The 18,579-nt window shown below is 43.4% G+C and overlaps 1 protein-coding gene across 1 annotated transcript; it reads right to left on the bottom strand.

The window, feature by feature from the left end:
• Nucleotides 1-58: 58 nt before the first annotated feature.
• Nucleotides 59-17,458, bottom strand: foxred1 (FAD dependent oxidoreductase domain containing 1). The gene is made up of 11 exons (XM_021623022.3): nt 16,842-17,458; nt 11,668-11,888; nt 11,086-11,196; nt 10,360-10,478; nt 10,147-10,241; nt 4,725-4,826; nt 4,526-4,602; nt 3,874-4,034; nt 3,510-3,639; nt 3,129-3,230; nt 59-2,830 (listed from the first exon to the last, which is right to left on the bottom strand). Exons 1-11 carry the CDS (start codon nt 16,981-16,983, stop codon nt 2,576-2,578), a joined length of 1,515 nt encoding a protein of 504 aa, XP_021478697.1. The 5' UTR covers nt 16,984-17,458; the 3' UTR covers nt 59-2,575.
• Between the last annotated feature and the right edge of the window lie 1,121 nt (nt 17,459-18,579).

The following is an 18,579-nucleotide window of genomic DNA, read 5'->3' as shown; positions in this document are numbered from 1 at the left end:
CTGTTAAATGCCATTTCCTGTTCGTATAAGCTGGTAGAATAACTAGCATATAGAAATCGGGGGTGGTAGTTGTTTAACTGTAATGCAGTTGATTGGTGACGATAACATGAACTGGGGTTGACATCTATACAAGCATTACACATTTTTACCCCAACAGTGTGAAATACAAACAATAGCCTAAATGTAGGCTCATTTTGGTGGGCGGCAATGAGGTAAATTGATGTGCCATTGCACATAGATTTTGAAATTGAAGCCATGGGTGTCTAAACTAGTTCATTTTACTATTGATCACAAGTGTTAACTTTTTTTATACAAACACATGCGATAAAGACGTCAATAGATTGACGTCTTTACTGCATCACATGTACAGTTGAAGTCGGAAGTTTACATACTTATGTTGGAGACTCTAAAACTGATTTTTCAACCGCTCCACAAATTTCTTGTTAACAAACTATAGTTTTGGCAAGTCGGTTAGGACATCTACTTTGCATGACAAGTAATTTTCCCAACAATTGTTTAGACAGATTATTTCACTGTATTACAATTCCAGTGGGTCAGAAGTTTACATACACTAAGGTGCCTGTGCCTTTAAACAGCTTGGAAAATTCCAGAAAATTATGTCATGGCTTTAGAAGCTTCTGACAGGCTAATTTACATAATTTGAGTCAATTGAAGGTGTACCTGTGGATGTATTTCAAGGCCTACCGTCAATCTCAGTGCCTCTTTGCTTGACATCATGGGAAAATCAGCAAAGACCTCAGAATTTTTTGGGGAGACCTCCACAAGTCTGGTTCATCCTTGGGAACAATTTCCAAATGCCTGAAGGTATCACGTTCATCTGTACAAACAATAGTACGCAAGTATAAACACCATGGGACCACACAGCCGTCATACCGCTCAGGAAGGAGACGCGTTCGGTCTCCTAGAGATGAACGTAGTTTGGTGCGAAAAAGCGCAAATCAATCCCAGAACAACAGCAAAGGACCTTGTGAAGATGCTGGAGGAAACAGGTACATAATTATCGATATCCACAGTAAAACCAGTCCTATATAGACATAACCTGTCTGGCCGCTCAGCAAGGAAGAAGCCACTGCTCCAAAACCGCCATAAAAAAGCCAGATTACGTTTTGCAACTACACATGGGGACAAATAAAACTTTTTTTTGAGAAAAGTCCTCTGGTCTGATGAAACAAAAATATAACTGTTTAGCCATAATAACCATCGTTATGTTTGGAGGAAAAAGGGGAGGGGTGGCTTGCAAGCCGAAGAACACCAACCCAACCGTGAAGCACGGGGGTGGCAGCATCATGTTGTGGGGGTGCTTTGCTGCATGAGGGACTGGTGCACTTCACAAAATAGATGGCATCATGAGGAAAGGAAAATTATGTGGATATATTGAAGCAACATCAAGACATCAGTCAGGAAGTTAAAGCTTGGTCGCAAATGGGTCTTCCAAATGGACAATGACCCCAAGCCTACATCCAAAGTTGTGGCAAAATGGCTTAAGGACAACAAAGTCAAGGTATTGGAGTGGCCATCACAAAGCCCTGACCTCAATCCTATAGAAAATTTGTGGGCAGAACTGAAAAAGCATGTGCGAGCAAGGAGGCCTACAAACCTGACTCAGTTACACCAGCTCTGTCAGGAGGAATGGGACAAAATTTACCCAACTTATTGTGAAAGGCTATCCAAAATGTTTGACCCAAGTTAAACAATTTAAAAAGGCAACGCTACCAAATACTAATTCAGTAAACTTCTGACCCACTGGGAATGTGATGAAAGAAATAAAAGCTGAAGTAAGTCACTCTCCTATTATTCTGACAGTTCACATTCTTAAAATAAAGTGGTGATTCTAACTGACCTAAAACAGGGAATTTTTACAAGGATTAAATGTATTTGGCTAAGGTGTATGTAAACTTCCAACTTCACTTTTTCTTATACAAATACAGTTGAATGCTTACGTGATCAAGAGTAAAGTGACATGTCTAGGTTAAATGGTTAAATAAAATAAAAAAGATGCATAATCAAGCCATTCAATACAGGTTTACCATCGGAGGAATGGAAATTACTCCAATATCCAACTAAAAGCCTTTCTAATTGTGCTAACGCATAGTATGTCAGTATCTTATTCTTTGTACAGTAGGTTAGATATTAGGCATCCTAAATTCCATGCTTACTTCAGAAGTCCATGTTTGCTGTCAAGGCTCTTTCTTCTACCCTCTTCTCTTCCTCATCCCACAAAGTCCCTCACTCGTTCCTGAGATGCATTTCTGACACATCCCATTTTTTCCCATTCAGTCTTGCGGTCGGAGTTCTGAGCACTCCCAAAGCAATGGGTGACTGTGTTTAAGTGCAAAGCACTTTGGCTGAGGCCGCTGCCATGTGGTCTCACCGGTAGACCACAGAATTGAGCTTGTGAAATGTGCAGTTACTCCCTCATGCACTTTAGTGAAGAAATTAATAGGACACCATTCACCTTACCAGAAACTCTTATTTCGAGACCATATTTCCCACAAGACTGTAGAATGGGACAAGGCATTCCTCTTTCCTTCGTAAAAATGTCAGACTCTCCCTCTCAGACAATGTTCCTCTCTAATATGGGTTCCTTGGTCATGATGCGTTTGAAGCTGAAGGCGCTCAGGTCCAGGGTCTTGAAGCCCCCGTCCAGGATGAGTTCGGCCATGGCGCGACCTACTGCCGGCGAGTGCTGCAGCCCGTGCCCACTGAAGCCTGTGGCAAAGAACATGTTGTTGACCAGCGGGTGCATGCCCACGATGCCGTTCTGGTCAAAGGTGTTGTAGTCGTAGAAGCCGGCCCATGCGCTCTTCACCTGAAAGGAGTGAAGCGAGACGAATGTTAAAATTTGAGGGATAGACGTTATTGGCAACGATATGGAGCTAATTCGAAAGCAGCACAAAGGACAAAAGCAGAAACATTAGCAATAGATTTATCAACTGACTTTCCCAATGAAAAGGGAAAGTTAATTTAGAGCATATGAATTGTCCCACCCTGTATATAACATTTGGTGCCTACTGAACACAACCTAGTTTTCAGAGGCGAGGAAGGTTGCAACCATTATGACCCATATTACTATGTAATTCTATGGTTGCAATGTCACATCAATTTACCTTGAGGCACTCAAAGGCAGGGACCCGGTGGGCCAGGTGAGGCCAGATGTTCTGGAAGAACTGGTGGTCCACCTCCAGGTTATTGGTCTCTGGCTCCTCTTCCTGATGGGGTTGCAAATAATGAAGACCACTTCCCAGACTCTTGGGGCGAGTTCAGAGCAAAGACGGGAGAAAGGAGAAATCCCCTCAACCAAAAACTAAATTGGTTGAGTTCTGACTCAAAACATTTTCTCCCATTTGAGCTTACTGAATGCTGTTTATTTAACCATTGTTCAAGGTTACCATAATTTAAAATCTAGATAATTTTTGGAAAAGCGACCTCGTCAGGTGACTCAGGGTTCCAAAATTAAGTTAGAGGAATAGGGCAATCCTCTTCCTCACCTCTTCTGGTGACATCCCAGCAATGTAGTTTCCTCCCAGCCCCTCTCGTCTGAAGTACACTCCAGAGTAGTCTACGAGGAAGGGAGTGTCCAGCCCTGGCCCGTTTGGACAGTGGACCACATAGATGAACCTAGACGAAGACCCACAACAAATACACTGATATATTAGACAGTACCACAAACACATAATACACAGAGACCTAATACAGTTAGCATTTCTCCCCGGAGTAACCTGTGAATATTATATCAGTGTTATGACCGATACCAATAAGGGCTGAAAGAAAGCTAGCTGTCAGCAACATGGTGTAAATGATTTGTTCTGACAAATGCAGTACATCGGGGGGTGGTCCTCTATCCCAACGCACCTTTTCCTGGGCTCCACGGGTAGCGGGATTCCAGCGATGGTGTCTTTCGGGCCGAGCCCGATGCCCATCATCTCTGCCACCTTACCGGAGAGTGCCCCTGCAGCGTTCACCACGATGGCACACTCCACAGGCTGGTACTCCAGACTGTTGGGCATCTGGACCTACTCAAGACACCAGGGACAGACAATTAGGAAGGGACCATAACGGTAGAGAGGTCCTAGCTACTGTGAGCTGAGTTGCGTTCAGTAGGGACGTTTTGAAATGGGGCGGAATTACTTGAACACGTCCAAATTACTGTAAAATACAGATTGTTGTCCCCTATGATGAAATTGGGGAGGGGACTGTGGATCAGTCTCTGTTTGTCCATTAGTCACAAACTTGGGTGAATGATGTGTCTTGCCAGAGAGACCCGGCATAATTCGTGGGGGATGATGTTTACTGTTGCAGAATGTTTTTCCCTTTCAACCCTGTGTTGATTAACTGAAGTGAGGATCTGGGTGTTAATCTTAAGATGTTGATTCAGAAATGAGTTTCTGATCTGCACACAATTCGTTTTCCCTCAAAACACAGGAGATCAAGGGAAACGCAGCAACTGAATTAGAGTTCATGTTTAGTGAAACATGTCCTTGCACAAATCAGGAGTCATACTTACATTAGCATATTTGATTCTCCTGAAATCCACCTTGTCTCCTTCTGCAGTAGTCATTGTGTTTGTGGTGTAACTAAAACCTGAAACACAGCATCGCCAAAATCATCAATATACAGCTTGGATAGATTACAGAGCCAAGCTAAACCAGTGTGTACATGGCTTGTCTGTTCCACAATGCTGTGATATTGGTACAAGCACAAACCTGTGACTTCTCCAAAGCACTGGTAGACCCCCATGGAGATGGCCTTCCGTCTGAAAGCGTTCAACAGCATCCAGGGGTCGAACCAGCCCTCGTTCTCCAGCCCTGGGTGTAAAAAGGGCAAAGGGATGAGGTGACGTTGTCAAAGTAGAGGTCATTTGGGAGAAGAGACAGTTTATGCTTAACCCAGAAAGGAAGTCATTTAATTGGTTCTAGCCAGCAAAATTATGGGGCGTGTCTGTGCAAGGTTGCAATTTATTGATGGATTGCTTTTTTCCACAAGCAGTGTGTGAGGACACTTACAGGATTATCTTGTTTATTATCTTGTTTATCGGCCGGCCCCAGCCTCGAACTCAGGCCCTGTGTGTAGCTAACTGACCCTCTCTGCCCATTCATCGCCATTTACCCGTTGTTGTCTTAGCTCTCTCAAGCAACACCTGTGATTGCTTTATGCCTCTCTCTAATGTCAATATGCCTTTTATACTGTTGTTTAGGGTAGCTCTCATTGTTTTATTTTACTGCATAGCCCCTAGCCCCCCTGTCATTATATCCAGGTCTATGTCCAAACAGTTTGAGCTTCTACTTTTAAAAGTCCATCACTGTTGCCGTTTGTTATAGATCCCCCTCAGCTCCCAGCTGTGCCCTGGACACCATATGTGTCCAGGGCGGCAGGGTAGCCTAGTGGTTAGAGCGTTGGACAAAACCCCCGAGCTGACAAGGTCGTCGTTCTGCCCCTGAACAGGCAGTTAACCCACTGTTCCCAGGCCGTCATTGAAAATAAGAATTTGTTCTTAACTGACTTGCCTGGTTAAATAAAGGTAAAAAAAATAAATAAAAAAAAAATGTGAATTGATTACCCCCCCCATCCATCTTCAGAGTTCATACTGTTCGGTGACCTAAACTGGGATATGCTTAACACCCCAGCCGTCCTACAATCTAAGCTAGATGCCCCCAATCTCACAAATTATCAAGGAACCTACCAGGTACAACCCGAAATCCGTAACCATGGGCACCCTCATAGATATCATCCTGACCAACTTGCCCTCTAAATACACCTCTGCTGTTTTCAACCAGGATCTCAGTGATCACCGCCTCATTGCCTGCGTCCGTTATGGGTCCGCGGTCAAACGACCACCCCTCATCACTGTCAAAAGCTCCCTAAAACACTTCTGCGAGCAGGCCTTTCTAATCGACTTGGCCCAGGTATCCTGAAAGGATATTGACCTCATCCCATCAGTAGAGGATGCCTGGTTGTCCTTTAAGTGTTTTCCTCTCCATCTTAAATAAGCATGCCCCTTTCAAAACATTTTAGAACTAAGAACAGATATAGCCCCTGTTCACTCCAGGCTTGACTGCCCTTGACCAGCACAAAAACATCCTGTGGCGTACTGCACTAGCGTCAAATAGTCCCTGCGATATGCATCTTTTCAGGGAAGTCAGGAACCAATATACACAGTCAGTTAGGAAAGCATTTCTCAACGGCTGGCCATGCTTTCCACTTGACTACCCCAACCAACAGCTCTGCACCCCTCGCAGCAACTGGCCCAAGTCCCCCCGCTTCTCCGTCCCCCAAATCCAGACAGCTGATATTCTGATAGAGCTGCAAAATCTGGATCCCTACAAATCAGCTGGACTAGACAATCTGGACACTCTCTTCCGAAAATTATCCGCCGCCATTGTTGCAACCCCTATTACTAGTCTGCTCAACCTCTCTTTCGTATCGTCTGAGATTCCTAAAGATTGGAAAGCGCTCTTCAAAAAGGGGGAGGCACTCTAGACCCAAACTGTTACAGACCTATATCCATCCTGCCATGCCTTTCTAAAGTCTTCGAAAGCCAAGTGAACAAACAGATCACCGACCATTTCGAATCCCACCGTACCTTCTCTGCTAAACAATCTGGTTTCGGAGCTTGTCACGGGCGCACCTCAGCCACGCTCAAGGTCCTAAACGATACAACCGCCACCGATAAAAGACAGTACTGTGCAGCAGTCATCATCGACCTGGCCAAGGCTTTCGACTCTGTCAATCACCGCATTCTTATCGGCAGATTCAACAGCCTTGGTTTCTCAACTGACTGCTTCGCCTGGTTCACCAACTACTGCTCAGATAGAGTTCAGTGTGTCAAATCGGAGGGCCTGTTGTTCGGACCTCTGGCAGTCTATGGGGGTGCCACAGGGTTCAATTCTCAGGCCGACTCTTTTCTCTGTATATATCAACGATGTTGCTCTTGCTGCGGGTGCTTCTTTGATCCACCTCTACGCAGACAACACCATTCTGTATACTTCTGGCCCCTCTTTGGACACTGTTAACTAACCTCCAGACGAGCTTCAATGCCATACAACCCTCCTTCTGTGGCTTCCAACTGCTCTTAAATGCTAGTAAAACAAAATGCATGCTCTTTAACCGATCGCTGCCCGCACCCGCCTGCCCAGCATCACTACTCTGGACGGTTCTGACTTAGAATATGTGGACAACTGTAAATAGCTAGGTGTCTGGCTAGACTGTAAACTCTCCTTCCAGACTCACATTAAGCATCTCCAATCCAAAATTGTATCTAGAATCTGCTTCCTATTTTGCAACAAAGCATCCTTCACTCATGCTGCCAAACATACCCTCGTAAAACTGACTATCCTACCGATCCTTGATTTCTGCGATGTCATTTACAAAATAGCCTCCAACACTATACTCAGAAAATTGGATGCCGTCTATCACAGTGCCATCCGTTTTGTCACCAAAGCACCATATACTACCCACCCCTGCGACCTGTATGCTCTGGTTGGCTGGTCCTCGCTACATATTCGTCACCAAACCCACTGGCTCCAGGTCACCTATAAGTCTTTGCTAGGTAAAGCTCCGCCTTATCTCAGCTCACTGGTCACCATAGCAACACCCACCAGTAGCAAGCGCTCCAGCAGGTATATTTCACTGGTCTTCCCCAAAGCCAACACTCCCTTTGGCCACCTTTCCTTCCAGTTCTCTGCTGCCAATGACTGGAACGAGTCGCAAAAAAAAAAAAAAAAAAAAAAAAAAAAAAAAAAAAAAAAAAAAAAATCACTGAAGTTGGAGACATACCTCCCTCACTAACTATATGCATCAGCTGTCAGAGCAGCTTGCTGATCGCTGCAGCTGTACACAGCCCATCAGTAAATAGCCCATCCAACCAACTACCTGCCTTATCCCCATATTTGTTTTTCCTGCTCTTTTGCACACCAGTATGTCTACTTGCACATCCTCATCTGCACATCTATCACTCCAGTGTTAATTGCTAAATTGTAATTACTTTGCCACTATGGCCTATTTATTGCCTTATCTCCTTAATTTGCACACTGTATACAGATTTCTATTGTGTTATTGACTGTATGTTTGTTTATCCCATGTGTAACTCTGTTGTTTTTGTCGCACTGCTTTGCTTTATCTTGGCCAGGTCGCAGTTGTAAATGAGAACTTGTTCTCAACTGGCCTACCTAGTTAAATAAAAATGATATTGTTCAACTGATAAGATCAACATTACTGGAAAAGTTATGCAATACATACTCCCTAGTGTTCCAGTAGCTTACCCCATTACACTCGTGGGAATTGGCCTATATGGATAGGGATAAATTGAAATGTTTCTTGCATTAGAAATATGGAAGGCATATGCATAACCATATTAGCAATTTAAAGGGAACAATTAGACTAAAATTAGACTAAAAGTCAGGACAACATTTGACAAGACTGAATCCAAACATGACACTTGATTTGATGTGCATTTTACATTTACTGTACTTTTCGCAGCAAACTATAAAGGTGTTTTTTGTTGGTCTCCTAGCTGTGCCATTGTGGTTGTTTTGTTTGGAACACAGTTATGCATCCCCGCCTGTGATCCACAGCAAATGTCCTTCACAATACAACAGGCTCATTATGTTCAGGACAACCCAGGGTATAACGTCATGTCATCTTGTAACTGAACATCAAACATAGTGATTGTAAACGTTGACACTATATTACATGAGTTTGATGATATGGAAATGTGTAATTTGGACTCGGGTGGTTGTCTTGCTTGTATGACATCAAAGCTGTATTTAATAATCCTCAACGTCTCATCTTTCAAAATACATAGAGTCCTTGTAATTTACAACATTTCCTCACTCAGACAAAAAATTTGCATGGGGGCAACTTCTTGTTGCTAGCAGTGCTCAAGTTCAGAATGACTCAGTCAAAACCCATACAGAGCTGTGAAGCAGAGACCCTGAGCTCTGCCCACTGCATTCCAAGTTACGCACTTATCAGTGTCCAAATCTGACATTTTCAACACATATACAGGTATGAGTGTAAAAGGTTCATCAGTGAATTATTTGACAGATATGTGTCTGGACTGATGCACTGAAAGCATGCTTCACTGGGTAACAGTACTGAATTTAGAGATACATTGATGAAGACATTGACGAAGACAGGGCGTACAACACTGGCTATACACTCAGGGGCCCCGAGTCACATGGCCGTGGTTTGCTATATAAAGCAGACAGAGGCATTCAGTTACTGTTTGATTGAACATTAGAATGGGAAACACGAGTGACCTAAGCAACTTTGAGCGTGGCGTGATCGTCGTGCCATGCACACCGGTTCCAGTATCTCAAACAGCTGGGCCTCCTGGGCTTCTCATGCACGACTGTGTCCAGGGTTTACCAATAATGGCACGACAAACAATTAACATCCAGTCAGCGGCAGTCCTGTGGGGGACTGTGTTGATGAGAGGTCGAAGGAGAATGGCAAGAATCGTGCAAGCTAACAGGGAAATAACAGCTATGTACAACAGTGGTGTGCAGAAAGGCATCTTGTGAACGCACAACTTGTCGGTCCTTGTCACAGATGGGCCACAGCAGCAGACAACCAACACCCGGGATAAACTCCTATCAGCTAAAAACAAGAAGAAGCGGCTCCACCAACAATGGACAATTGAGGAGTGGAAAAACATTGCCTGGTCTGACGAATCCTGGTTCCTGTTGCGTCATGCTGATGGCAGAGTCCCTACCTGTCTGCTGTCAACGGTATAGGCTGGTGGAGGTGGTATAATGGTGTGGGGAATGTTTTCCTGGCACACGTTAGGTTACTTGATAACTGAGCAAAGTTTGAACGTTTCCGACACCTTCTAGAATCCATGCCCCAGAGAATGCTGGCTGTTCTGGAGGCAAAGGGGGATCCGACATAGTACTAGTTGGGTGTAACTATTAAGCTGGCCACTGCGTGTATATTACAACTGTTCAGAAATGTTGAATATATTGCTTATTGGATCTGTCATTGTACCAAGACTGCATATGCTCCATTTGCTTTAAAGAAGACAATGTTCATTGTCTTATTGTTGCATGGACCCAGATTATGCCACTTCAATCATTTCAGGTAATACTATCTCGTCCGTCACTCAGAATAACGAAGATCTGTACTCACCATATGAAGCCAGCACTACTCCATCAGTGTTGATCCATGGACATTTCTCCTTTAGTTGTGTAGGTGAAAGAAGAGAGACTTTTGCTCCAGCATACCTGATTTGGAATTAAAATTAATAGCATTTGTCAAAAAACGGCATCAGGTTCCATTTAAGTATTTGCATGATGAGATATTTGTGTGTATGGTGCATAAGTGTAGGGTACAAGTGTTTACCTTTGGGTGCTGTAGTTTTCTTCCATGATATGAGCCACTTTTTCACTGGCCAGAAAAAGATATCCGGAGTGGTTAAACTGCAGGTCCACGGGGTCGTCATTCAGCACACTCAAGTGTTCCTGAGAAGGCACAACAAACTGTCAATCACTTTACACTGAAACAATAAATAAAACACTTCAACAGGTCTAAGGAATGCCATAAACAAATGTATAGTTGTCACCATCATGCCAAGCTGCAAAGACAGAAGTACCACAATATCGCCCTAATTTTTCTTAACTATCCCTAACCTTATGCTTAAAAACCCAAACCTTAAATGAAGAACAAAAAACACATTTTTGTGTATTCAGGAAGCAGCTAATAGGGATCCAATAATAGATACAAAATTGTACATGTTGACTGCAGCTTGGCCATATATTGACAGGGAAATGGTCAACTGTATTATGAGTAAATAACCTGACACTAGCTGGTGGTCACAGTGACCTAATGGCTGATACTAGCTGGTGGTCACAGTGACCTAATGGCTGATACTAGCTGGTGGTCACAGTGACCCAATGGCTGATACTAGCTGGTGGGCACAGTGACCCAATGGCTGATACTAGCTGGTGGTCACAGTGACCCAATGGCTGATACTAGCTGGTGGTCACAGTGACCCAATGGCTGATACTAGCTGGTGGTCACAGTGACCCAATGGCTGACACTAGCTGGTGGTCAGTGTCAGTGACCTACATTGATGTTCCTCATGAAGTCAGCCGAGGCCATGGACAGGTGGATGTTCTCTGGCAAGGAGAACTGCTGTCGAATCCCCCCAGCAGACAGCACCGTGGAGGCCTGGGAGTACTGGAGACAGGGAGATAGAAGATACAGATTAACACCTAGATTCAGTCTGTGCACTACTGTGTTAGTGTAGCAGTCCTTTAATGATTTGACGAGCATCTGATCTAAGATGACTTAAGAGTCCAGTCTCTTCGTTTCCTTTTACTTGGTCATCAAGGAAAGGTGATATGGAAAGGAAAGTTTCAGAGACCATTAGGACAGCCCCAAGCCTGAGGGTGCATCCCAATAATGTCATTTTCTACTGAAATGTGCACTTGTTTACTACTTCCCACAAATCTAAAAGCATTGGATTGATAGAGGCATGGGTACAGGGAGTTTCCACCATATTCTTATGCCAGTCATTTCCTTTAAAACCAGTGAAGGGAAGTGAACAAGTGCACACAGAGACAGGAGAGATTAATGGAACATTGCTTGAGCTTCAAATGTATTCAGTGGACGTGAGTGAGGTCACGTGACACAGCCTAGGCCACTCACAGTGGGGTCCCTCTCAACCACCAGCACCCGCACCCCGTCCCGAATCATCTCTTTCTGCTTCAGCCAATAGGCAATGGACCAGCCCACCACGCCACCTCCTACGATCACGATGTCTGCCCTCTCAGGGGGGAGTGAGGAGTTCTTCTCAAACGGAGTCCAGTCACTGCCAGGCATGGCGTCTGCCGCTTTCTCCCTGAACGCTTTGAACTGGTTCTCGAGATCTGTGTTAAGAAATATATTGTTATTTCTATTAGGACGTAAGGCACTCTAAATTTGTCATTCTAGTTATCTGGTTGTTACTACGAAAGTGACTTAATTCTCATATCTGGCCGCAGAGGTACTTTATGGTAATACATGACATTCACACCAACTACAAGAAGAATTTCAACATGTTACAGACAGTTATTTTTACCTTTCAGATATACACTGCTCAAAAAAATAAAGGGAACACTAAAATAACACATCCTAGATCTGAATGAATGAAATATTCTTATTAAATATTTTTTTCTTTACATAGTTGAATGTGCTGACAACAAAATCACACAAAAATGATCAATGGAAATCAAATTTATCAACCTATGGAGGTCTGGATTTGGAGTCACACTCAAAATTAAAAGTGGAAAACCACACTACTGGCTGTTCCAACTTTGATGTAATGTCCTTAAAACAAGTCAAGGCTCAGTAGTGTGTGTGGCCTCCACGTGCCTGTATGACCTCCCTACAACGCCTGGGCATGCTCCTGATGAGGTGGCGGATGGTCTCCTGAGGGATCTCCTCCCAGACCTGGACTAAAGCATCCGCCAACTCCTGGACATTCTGTGGTGCAACATGGCGTTGGTGGATGGAGCGAGACATGATGTCCCAGATGTGCTCAATTGGATTCAGGTCTGGGGAACGGGCGGGCCAGTCCATAGCATCAATGCCTTCCTCTTGCAGGAACTGCTGACACACTCCAGCCACATGAGGTCTAGCATTGTCTTGCATTAGGAGGAACCCAGGGCCAACCGCACCAGCATATGGTCTCACAAGGGGTCTGAGGATCTCATCTCGGTACCTAATGGCAGTCAGGCTACCTCTGGCGAGCACATGGAGGGCTGTGCGGCCCCCCAAAGAAATGCCACCCCACACCATGACTGACCCACCACCAAACCGGTCATGCTGGAGGATGTTGCAGGCAGCAGAACATTCTCCACGGCGTCTCCAGACTTTGTCACGTCTGTCACGTGCTCAGTGTGAACCTGCTTTCATCTGTGAAGAGCACAGGGCGCCAGTGGCGAATTTGCCAATCTTGGTGTTCTCTGGCAAATGCCAAACGTCCTGCACGGTGTTGGGCTGTAAGCACAACCCCCACCTGTGGACGTCGGGCCACCATACCACCCTCATGGAGTCTGTTTCTGACCGTTTGAGCAGACACATGCACATTTGTGGCCTACTGGAGGTCATTTTGCAGGGCTCTGGCAGTGCTCCTCCTGCACAAAGGCGGAGGTAGCGGTCCTGCTGCTGGGTTGTTGCCCTCCTACGGCCTCCTCCACGTCTCATGATGTACTGGCCTGTCTCCTGGTAGCGCCTCCATGCTCTGGACACTACGCCGACAGACACAGCAAACCTTCTTGCCACAGCTCACATTGATGTGCCATCCTGGATGATCTGCACTACCTGAGCCACTTGTGTGGGTTGTAGACTCCGTCTCATGCTACCACTAGAGTGAAAGCACCGCCAGCATTCAAAAGTGACCAAAACATCAGCCAGGAAGCATAGGAACTGAGAAGTGGTCTGTGGTCACCACCTGCAGAACCACTCCTTTATTGGGGGTGTCTTGCTAATTGCCTAGAATTTCCACCTGTTGTCTATTCTATTTGCACAACAGAATGTGAAATGTATTGTCAACCAGTGTTGCTTCCTAAGTGGACAGTTTGATTTCACAGAAGTGTGATTGACTTGGAGTTACATTGTGTTGTTTAAGTCTTCCCTTTATTTTTTTGAGCAGTGTAATTTCAAATTCAGGGTTTACCATACAAAATTTATGTAAGGGAGTCACATCAACACAATGTCAACAAAAAAGTATATTATAGCAAACTGCACAAAATTTCAACAATCAAAATGCATGTAGTAGTTCAACTTCTATAGAGGAATATGAAATGCCCAGACCGAGGGTGATTGACCGTCATCTTGAACTTCTTCCATTTTCTAATAATTGCGCCAACAGTTGTTGCCTTCTCACCAAGCTGCTTGCCTACAGTCCTGTAGCCCATCCCTGCCTTGTGCAGGTCTACAATTTTATCCCTGATGTCCTTACACAGCTCTCTGGTCTTGGCCATTGTGGAGAGGTTGGAGTCTGTTTGATTGAGTGTGTGGACAGGTGTCTTTTATACAGGTAACGAGTTCAAACAGGTGCAGTTAATACAGGTAATGAGTGGAGAACAGGCGGGCTTCTTAAAGTAAAACTAACAGGTCTGTGAGAGCCGGAATTCTTACTGGTTGGTAGGTGATCAAATACTTATGTCATGCAATAAAATGCAAATGAATTACTTAAAAATCATACAATGTGATTTTCTGGATTTCTGTTTTAGATTCCATCTCTCACAGTTGAAGTGTACCCATGATAAAAATGACAGACCTCTACATGCTTTGTACGTAGGAAAACCTGCTAAATCGGCAGTGTATAAAATACTTGTTCTCCCCACTGTAAGTTAGCTAACTAGGTAGGACCCGTGGCAAACCGTCATTGAGTCCCACCTGTTTTGAGCCCCATATATATTTAATAATTTTGGGGGGCTTTCCTGTTTTAATCTGTGTCACATATCAGCTACTCAGGCCCATAAGCTAGGATATGCATATAATTGGTAGATTTGGATAGAAAACACTAAAACTGTTAAAATAATGTCTGTGAGTATAACAGAACTGAAATGGCAGGCGAAACCCTGAGGTCAAGCCACCCCCCCCCAAAAAATATTCATCCTATCACTGATTTCAATGGCTGGCACTTTTATAATAGGGCAAAATCATGCCCGATTGCAGTTCCTAGGGCTTCCACTAGATGTCAACAGTCTTTAGAAAGAGTTTTAGGCTGGTATTTGGAAAAATGAGCCAGAAATTGTAGTTTTTCTAGGTGGCTCCCATTTTGGCTGTAATATTTCCAAGCGTGTGAATGAGAGCGCGTTCTTTGTTATTTTTCTCAGGTAAAGACAATAATGATTCTCGTCTTAAATGTTATAGTTTATTTGCATATTAGGGTACCTAAGGTTTGATTATAAACATTGATTGACTTGTTTGGATAAGTTTATTGGTAACGTTTGGGATTCATTTTGTATGCATTTTGAAGGAGGGAAACCGAGTGGATTTTTGACTGAAGCACGACTGAGTTTTTATGAAGGACTTGATCGAACAAAAGGACCATTTGTAATGTAACTGGGACCTTTTGAAGTGCCAACAGAAGAAGACCTTCAAAGGCAAGGCATATATTATATCGCTATTTCTAACTTTCGTGTCTTAACTCCCTGGTTGAAAATGATTTATGCATTTGTGTGCTGGGAGCTGTCCTCAGATAATCGCATGGTTTGCTTTTGCCGTAAAGCAAAAAAAAAAAAAAAAAATGATTTTTGAAATCTGACACGGCGGCTGGATTACCAACAAGTTAAGCTTTATTTTGATGTATTGCACTTGTGATTTCATGAAAGTTTAATATTTATAGTAATTTAATTTGAATTTGGCACTGCAATTTCACCGGAAGTTGTTGAAATGGGACGCTAGTGTCCCACTGATCCACAAGACGTTAATAAAGTTGCATACACACATGGTCTCTTTTTGTTTTCTTGAGTAAAGCAGCTCCAAAATGCAGGTGTTTCAGCCTAGCTCAGTGTTTTCTGTGGTGGGGCAAGCCAGCAGAAAATAGGAGCATTGCGCCGTGATTGGCTCACTGTTCCGTCACTCATGGGGACTGTACGTCATTGCCAAGTTTAAGTCCTTAGTAAGGGTAGATATCCAAAATGTCAGCCCTTTGGGTCCAGAGTTATATTACAAGTGCCCTTCCAAGAAGGCTCAAGGTCATTGGCCTCAGATAAAATGACACCAAATCACATTATATGTACAGTAGCTTTGATTGAACTGATGTCAACAACTTACTTTCAAAGTCTTAGCTAGCAGTCATCATGAATCAAGTCAACAATCTACTGGCAAATCCTTTTTAATCCTTGTCATATGAAGAGAAATAATTAAGAGAAATTATAGATATAATGTATCGGTGCTCATCAGCCGTAAAGATTACACAACAAGTTGGAAATTGCAAATTCAACAATGATAGCCTGCTATTCAATGGAGTGGCTCCCCCCCCCCCCCTCCCCCTCCCCCTCATAATACACAACATTCTATAATGGAATAGTGTTATTTGACGTGTCAAATTAAACAAGTTTATTTAATGCATCAAAGTGTTACATGACATATCTTTTTTTGACACACAAAGACCCAAACTGTGTTCAATGTGCCTTTGGGTCTATTTTCACCTACTGTTCAATCAAATGTATTTATAAAGCCCTTCTTACATCAGCTGATGTCACAAAATGTAGTACAGAAACCCAGCCTAAAACCCCAAACAGCAAGCAATGCATGTGTTCTAACTTGGTGTTGCACGTGTAGCCTATAACCTGTTTTAAAGAAATTCATTGTCTGTTTATATGCCCCCTTTATTTATCCTGTGGTTCTGACTTGTTGTACGGGGGTACACTAAGAACGGCCCATGTTCTGAATTCTATCGCTGTACAAAGTTATGACTACGTCAGTAGTCGCCCGCTCATTAATGTCTTAATCGAAATGACGGACTGCCTCTTATCGCCCCCCTTACCCCATCGTCTGTACATCTCGATTGTCAGTAGAAACCACATTTGTTTACGCAAGTCAGCTCTGATTTTTTTTAGTCTGAATTAACTGTTTCGCTGAGAGCCAGGTGTAGCGGTGGTAAGATGTTGGAACTGCTGTTGGGACAGCTTTATATAGGCCCAACAGTTTGTGGGCACCGTCTGTCGCCGTTATAGTGCAATTAATGTATTGTTTAATGTTGTGTTGTGGCTTTTCCGGAATGCATCCAACCATTTTTTTGTAGCCCCACCAAAAATGCCATGCTAAAATCGCTACTGGGTAGGACACAAACGCAACAGTGAAAACAAAGTTGATAATCTCACCTTTGAAGAAATCATTTTGCACAGGTCTACTAGTGCTGATGTTTCGGGTGCAGAGTCGCGTGTGTTTATGGATAAATCGCGAGGAAACATGAATTCCATGAGCGGCACGCGCTGTCATGTGCAGTCCCTTCCACATTGACATTGCTGGAGCTTGATTTCTTCTCTCTAGCAGCACTACTAGCACACTGTAAATGCTAATGTAAGCTAGCTAGCTGGCTTTTGAGCACAGATTCAAAATGGTGTGTTGGCTAACCCTGAAATTAATATTCACTGTCTGGTGCGACACTTCGATTCGACACAACGTGTCGACGTAACAATACCACGTAATGACGTATGACGCTTCGGACGTGACACAACCATATAATGCCGCGGTCATGTTCGAGTCGGATTTAGAAAACTTGAAAATGTCTTACTTTCTAACTGGTTGTCATTATACCAGAGCGCAGAATAAGGAATTTACGATCGCGCAATATCAGTTGAATATGACATGTTACTGTCACCAACGATCTAGATAACATGAAAACAGCCTAACCAGCTCTGCTAGGGCGAGTAAAATGGTCAGAGTGAGGAGTTCTCTCATTTTTGTCTGGAAGTAGCTTGATTGCTTTTGTGAGGTCAGAACGTTCCGAGAGCGAAACGCTATGAATTTACGAACGTCCAGCGTTACTTTACGAACACACCCCTTGGTATGTCTCCTTAGCAACAAGCGGAAAGATGGCTCGGGGCGTAGAGCCACACGGTAGAGGAATGTAATCTCGAATTTTCAGCACACTATTATGTATGGTTGAGAGAACCTAGTTAGTAGTGCTTGGGAAACCGAGGCTTTCTGAAGGCTTCGGTCGCTTTCACGAAATTGTGGCAAAAAACGGTTCATTAGGACACTGAGCATATTAATGAACGGCTCAGTACTAAAACAAATGTGTGAAACGGTGTTGTTCTGCACGACCAGGAATAGCTGTGTTGAGTACGTTTTTAACGTCTGGAACGTTCAATTAAACGTAAACCGTACAGAATGACCGGTTGAGAAACGCTGCTCAGCATGGCTACTGCCCTTTAAATACGTCACTGATTGCTCATGTGACTAATCGCATTTAATTTGAGATTGATGAAGGGGAGGAAAACAATTTAATCAATTTTAGAATAAGGCTTTAAGGTAACAAAATGTGGAAAAAGTCAAGCGGTGTGAATACTTTCCGAAAGCGCTGTATATAGGTAGGGACAAAGTGAGTAAGCAACAGCATATGTAATGAATCAAAGTTTAAAAATACTTATTTTCCACCATAATTTGCAAATAAATTCATTAAAAATCCTACAATGTGATTTTCTGGATTTCTTTTCTCATTTGGCTGTCATAGTTGAAGTGTACCTATGATGAAAATTACAGGCCTCTCATCTTTTTAAGTGGGAGAACTTGCACAATTGGTGGCTGACTAAATACTTTTTTGCCCCACTGTATATGATTCAACATGGAAAGTTTTGAAAATAGCGGTTGAAATTCTACATAAAACATGCTATCAAGAAAGACATTTATGGTAGGTGTTGACGGAGTTATTTATATACATTATTGCCGATTTATTTGTACATTTTATTAAAGTATGGAAGTTAAGGTTGCAAAATATGAAAATTGACAGATGGAAGCAAAATCACAATTTTTGTCTGTGGTGCCTGGCCTTAATTAAAACTACAGATTTTCAATGTGTTTCAAGTCTGGAGATTGAGATGGCCATCTACTTGTGCC

The sequence above is a fragment of the Oncorhynchus mykiss genome, chromosome 12, assembly GCF_057628025.1.
Source record: "Oncorhynchus mykiss isolate SJ-2025 chromosome 12, ASM5762802v1, whole genome shotgun sequence".
Lineage (NCBI taxonomy): Eukaryota > Metazoa > Chordata > Actinopteri > Salmoniformes > Salmonidae > Oncorhynchus > Oncorhynchus mykiss.
Note: the sequence above shows the minus strand (reverse complement) of the source record. Positions and strands in the feature narration are given on the sequence as shown.

Coding starts and splice junctions, on each gene's coding strand:
- foxred1 (XM_021623022.3), bottom strand. CDS start 16,983: ATGTCAATGTGGAAGGGACTGCACATGACAGCGCGTGCCGCTCATGGA. Junction 11,197..11,667: donor TGGTTGAGAGGGACCCCACT/GTGAGTGGCCTA, acceptor CCCTGTCTCCAG/TACTCCCAGGCCTCCACGGT. Junction 10,242..10,359: donor GAAAACTACAGCACCCAAAG/GTAAACACTTGT, acceptor ATTCCAAATCAG/GTATGCTGGAGCAAAAGTCT.